Source organism: Hydra vulgaris, chromosome 04, assembly GCF_038396675.1.
Source record: "Hydra vulgaris chromosome 04, alternate assembly HydraT2T_AEP".
NCBI lineage: Eukaryota > Metazoa > Cnidaria > Hydrozoa > Anthoathecata > Hydridae > Hydra > Hydra vulgaris.
In genome coordinates this window covers 42,206,035-42,211,773 of record NC_088923.1, presented here as the reverse complement: position 1 = coordinate 42,211,773, position 5,739 = coordinate 42,206,035, and the positions used below count along the sequence as shown (strand labels likewise).

The window sequence follows — 5,739 nt, the reverse complement described above, 5'->3', positions numbered from 1 at the left end:
AGAGTATTAAGATTTTAAATGATGAAATTTCAGTTTTAATCAATGACGCCGATAGGTTGCAAATTAACGATGATTTAGCTATTGACTTTACATTAAGATTCAAGAGAGAGAATTCTAAAATAAACAATTTTTTAAATAAATTTTCTATTAAATCTAACGGCGATGCGAGTTCTACAGTAACATTTAAAAGTAATAAAATGATTAAGCTTCCAACTTTGAAAATTTAAGCATTTTACGGCAATTGGGAAAATTGGCAACCCTTTTAAGAAAATTTCGACCGCGATAAATAAAAATGATGACCTAAGTTATATTCAAAAAATGACTTATTTAAGGAACTTGGTTCACGGACAAGCTTATTCAGCAATTAATGGTCTCTAACTTTCTAACAACAATTTTATTATAGCTTTAGATATTTTAAAACAACGATTTTCGAATAAACAATTGACAGTATCCTTTTATATAAAAAAACTATTAAAGCTTGAATGCATTAACAATATTAAAAATGTAACTTCTATACAAAATCTTCTAACTACTCTTGAAATTCAGGTTCGTAGTCTAGAAAATATTGGTATTGATTCTACGATGTATGGGTCTTTACTTGTCCCAATAATACTTGAAAAGCTTCCCGAGGAGCTCAATTTAATAATAAGTCTTAAACTAAATGAAGATGGAATATGGCAAATTAAAGATGTGTTCCGTATTTTAAAAGCTGAGTTAAGAGCGCGAGAACACATTAAATCTTCTGATTCTAATGCTTTACCTTTCACTGCTAGTACGTTTCATTCGAGTGATAGTCTGAATAGTAAATACGATAAGAAAACTTATATTCATAAGAGAAATGTCTCTTATTCACCTGTTTGTTTATTTTGCGATAATGTTAGTTACTAATTACGGTAGTAATTAGTAACTAACATCAAATTAGTAACCAACATTACGGCTCGAAAAAAAGTTTTAAGTGATAAGAAATGTTGCTTTCGTATGCTTAGTAATAAACATTTTAACAATAAGTGTTCATCAAAATTAAAATGTTTTAAATGCAATTGTTTTCATCATTTATCTATTTGTGACAGTGATAATAGAGAAAAATATAATAACAACTAAGACGGCGAGTTGACTTCAGTAGCGAGTACATCCTTTCTTTCTGCTTCTAAATATGTTCTTCAACCTACTAAAACCGTATTGTTACAAACAGCATTAGCTACTGTTAAAAATCAAGATCATTTCAGATTTTTAACATGTCGAATTTTATTTGACAATTGCTCGCAGCTAAGCTACGTAGCTCCTGAGACTTGTGCTAAACTTTATCTAAAATGTATTAATAGTAACCCAGCACACAACGTTGTATTTACGTTGTATATATGTTAAAATTGCTTTTTACGTTACTTAACGTTAATCTAACGTTGTGTAAACGTTATTTTTCTAACGTAATATTCTAACGTTGAGCTAACGTTGACACAACGTTAAAAAAAACAATGAAATATTATCGTAGTTCTGCTAACTATAAAAAAACCTACCTTAACTTTTTGCTTTTTTACTTCTTGAACATGGCGTAAGAGAAGATAAATAAGTTTAGTTCGAAGGTACTTAACCATGTTTAAAGGTTTGAATTGTCTCTTGAAAGACAATTGAGGAGTTTTGAAAAAATGTTTTTAAATAAACAGCGTACAAGTAATAAAAACTTTGAATTGCTGATAAAAGATTTAATAAAAGGTAGTAAAATATCGATTATAAAGGTTTTATTTGATTTTTTATTGATGTCAAAACAATAAAAGTCAAATTTTTAATTTTTTTTTGTTATAGAATGTTTTATTATGATATTGAAAAATTTTTTATTCTATTTTAATTTTAAATTTTAATTTTTTGAATTTCGACAATAAAAGTTTGTATTCCATTATTTGAAATGTTCAAACAATGATATAACATTTGTATTTGGGTATTCAATATTACAATTTTTCTTCTTTTAATCTCATTTTAAATTTTAAAAAGTTGTGCTACTATTTTATATTACTTAAGTTGAATCCAAATTAATAACTAAGTTTAGATTTATTATATTAAATGCGAGTAATATGTCTAGTATTTTACTTTAGATGCAAGGAAATTACAAACAAATATCAAATTGGTAGGAGCCTAATGCTCATCCAATTAAATCTGCAATGATGCTATTTTGAATCTGATAGTTAATCACTCTAAGCAATATAGTATAATATTTTAAATTCAAGTTAGCTGAGGAAAATCAATTTCAATAAAATGCTTGCATTGCTTATATTTTGACAAACAACGTAAGTATATTATTAATAAGAAACATGAAGATTATTTTTCATATATCTTCACCGAGCATCTGCTATGCAATTAAGTGTTAAAAAGAAATCAAATTATAAAGTAAGTAGAATTAGAGACTGGAATTACCGAAAAACGGTACCTTCGGTAAATTTCGGTTCCTAATTTGATAAGGAACCGATAACTTCGGTTCTTTTCGATTCCTTATTTTAGGCAAGATTCGACATTTCGGTAAATTTCGATTCCTTATTTTAAGAAAGAATCAAAATTACGGTAAATTTCGATTCCGATTCTGATAAAGAACCGATAACTTCGGTTCTTTTCGATTCCTAATTTTAAGCAATAATCGAAATTACCGTAAATTTTGGTTCCAATTTCGGTTCTTAGCGGGAAACATCGCAAAAAATCGAAAATACTACAAAGAATCGAAATTGTTACTAAGAATTGAAAAACTTGAATTTTTTTAATTTTTATTTTCAAAAATACGGTTGAAAAATACAGTTATTCTAAATCACTATCAGTGAGATCAGTGACACTGTCCTTGCTGCCCTTGCGACTACTACTAACACTGCTAAAAGCTACGCTAGTAAAACTATCACTAGCTTCAGTATTTAATATATCTTTAGATGCATCATATATAGGGTTTTTTTTCATTGGTGATTTTTTTATTGGTGATTCAAGTGTAAGTTTTCTTTTTTTAGCTCTTTGTAGTAGACTTTGAGACTGTGATTCATTTGGTTTCAATAAACTTTTTATTTTTGTCTGTTTGGTTGATCGAGTTTGTGTAGATGGAGATGGTTGAGGTTGAGTCTGAGAAGGTGATGGTAGAGGTTGAGTCTGTGAAGTTGATGGTAGAGGTTGATCTTAAGAGGCGGATGGTAGAGGTTGATTTTGAGAGGTGGATGGTAGAGGTTGAGACTGATAGCCTGGTTCACCAGGGCATTTTTTGTCCCAGGACCTTATTTTTGATTTGACTAGTGGAAAGTTTTCTTTTATGAACATTATTATTTGAAGGGTCTCCGGCTTCATATTGTGTCTTTTATCACTAATAATATTTCCTCCTAATGAAAATAGCCTTTCTGAAGAGCATGAAGTCACTGGTGGACACAAGTACTTCCTTGCCATAGCAGCTAGTAATGGCAGTTCCTTTTGATTGACCTTCCACCATTCCAAAACCTTCACATCTTTAGCTGGCTTTTGCATAGACAAGTACCTCTTAAATTCCATCTAAAAAAAAATTTGAATTTGAATTTACCGCAAAGAATCGAAAAAATATTTATAAGTATCGGAAATATTTATAAGAATCGAAATTATTATTAATAAAAATGAATATCTACCTTTAGAGGAGGCTCTGATGGTCCTGCCAAAGTTGGTGCATCATTTCCATCATTTTCCATGGCCATTCTCTCAAAATCATCCATATCTTCATCTAAGTTTGGCTGTGCAGAAGGTAATGAAGCCTCATAAGCCTCATTGTATTCTCTGGTAGTTGGATGATTGTCTACCAGTTGGTCTATTATTCCATCTAAATGATCTTTGTTGCCCTTGATTAATGTGATAAAATAACCTCTATAAAATGGATCAAACACACTTGCAAGATTAAAGTCATTAACTTCAGTGCCTTTATCTGGAATCCTAGTTTCCAAGTATTCTATATACTTGGTCATTGCATCTTTAGCAATTCTTAAACCTGGAAAAAAATATATATATATATAAATAATCAAAATTGCATAATTTGTTGATAATTATTCGAAAGAATCGAAATTTGATGATAATTATCGAAATTATTAGTAAGAATCGAAAGAATCACAAAAAAATATTTTTTACCAGAAGTATTTTGTGTAACTGTCCTATGGCACATAGTAATCAATGAAAAGAGGTGATGATATACTATGTTACAATTCTTGTTATACCTAAGAGACCGCCCGTCCGAGTAGAAAAAAAGCTCAAATAAAAAGGAAGAACCGGTGATAAGCAATGCACCGATAAAGCGAACGATTAAACCGATGAACCGAAAGGTTAAAAAAAAAAGTTCCCGGGTTCAAAAAAGAACGACGTCACGCGCATGCGCATGCGCGCCGAAATAAAGGATCAGGTGTCAAAAAATTTTTTCATTTAAAAAAACTGTTACAAAAGTTAACTAAAAAAATAAAAAAATTTATTAATAAAAAATAATTTACAAAATTTAATCGAAATAATATTTAGAATTTAAATTAAAGGGGGGAGCGTCATAAATCCATTCTTCTTGGAATGGGGGGGGGGGTGTTACATGACTCTTCTATTTTTTCGTTTTTTTTAATGTTTATATTTTCTAATTCATCTTCTAGACATTTTTGGAAAGCGAGTCCTTTTAATGGTCTTTTTAATTTCAATTGCGCTGTTTTTAATTCAAACGAAGGAGCCACAAGTTCGCACTCCCAATTTTCAATATCATTGTTATTATTCATTTTTTTTATTTATCTCTAAAGAAAAAAAGAAATTTTAGTATAAAGTGGTATAAAAAAAGGAAAAAAAATAAGGAGAAAAAAAAGACAAAAAAAAAGTAACAAAAAAATATATTCTAAATAAAAAAAATACAAAAAAAGATTTTTTTTTTGAAGTCGACAACTTTGACAATTTCCGCATTGTTTAACGCAAAAGTAGCGTTGGTTTATCAAAAGCGAGTGAGCGAACGAATGTTTCTGAAGTTTAAAATAGTAGGAATACGTGGCTGTAAAAAAAATAGGATTAATAAATAAAAAATTTAATGATAAAAAAAAAAAGAAAAAAAAACAGAAAAAAATATACCTTTCATTTGTTTTTTAACTTTTTTGTTGGGTTTTCTGTTGCTGTATCCACTTGTTTTCATTTTTTTATTAGTTTGGCTATAAATATATTATATTATTTTTATAATGTACAAAATTATTTTTTCAAACATAATAATATTGATCAACTGACCATTGAGCATATTTCATAACACAATTATAAAAAAATTGAACATCATTAATATAAGGAATAAAATAGTGTGTTCTAAATAAACGGTGTAAATAAAATATAACTCTTCTATGTATCCAAAAAAATAAATTATGATCGTTTAAAAAAGTTAATTTATAACTAATATAAAAAAATTCTTCAGGATTGAATTGAGGAAATAAATATCCTAGCTGATCTTTTAATAATTGCAATTCGATTTTAGTTCTTCTAATAGCTAAATTTCTTTTAGTTAATTGTTTTAAGGATTTTATATCTTGATCCATGTTATTTTTTGATTCAACACAAAACCATTTGACAAAGTAGATGAACTTGTATTCATAAAAGTTTTTGCTTCTTTGCATTTTTTATTAGTTATCTAAAAAAGATTTAAAAAGTTTACAAAATAGTTAATACAATAAAAAATTAATGTTTGGGAATCAAGTCATGGTTTTACTATACAAGTAAAAAAACTATGAATTGATTCCCAAAAAAAAAAAGTTTAGATGAATT

The 5,739-nt window shown here is 28.2% G+C and overlaps 1 protein-coding gene across 1 annotated transcript; it reads right to left on the bottom strand.

Annotated features, from left to right (window-relative positions):
* Positions 1 to 3,141: 3,141 nt before the first annotated feature.
* LOC136079415 (uncharacterized) lies at positions 3,142 to 5,513 on the bottom strand. The gene is made up of 4 exons (XM_065795151.1): positions 5,215 to 5,513; positions 5,065 to 5,141; positions 3,615 to 3,967; positions 3,142 to 3,504 (listed from the first exon to the last, which is right to left on the bottom strand). Exons 1-4 carry the CDS (start codon positions 5,511 to 5,513, stop codon positions 3,142 to 3,144), a joined length of 1,092 nt encoding a protein of 363 aa, XP_065651223.1.
* Between the last annotated feature and the right edge of the window lie 226 nt (positions 5,514 to 5,739).

Bases quoted from the DNA above. Each gene is read 5' to 3' on its own strand.
- LOC136079415 (XM_065795151.1), bottom strand. From the start codon at position 5,513: ATGGATCAAGATATAAAATCCTTAAAACAATTAACTAAAAGAAATTTA. The intron at 5,142-5,214 runs GTCAGTTGATCA...ATATATTTATAG, and splicing joins GTTATGAAATATGCTCAATG to CCAAACTAATAAAAAAATGA. The intron at 3,505-3,614 runs GTAGATATTCAT...ATTTTTTTTTAG, and splicing joins CATCAGAGCCTCCTCTAAAG to ATGGAATTTAAGAGGTACTT.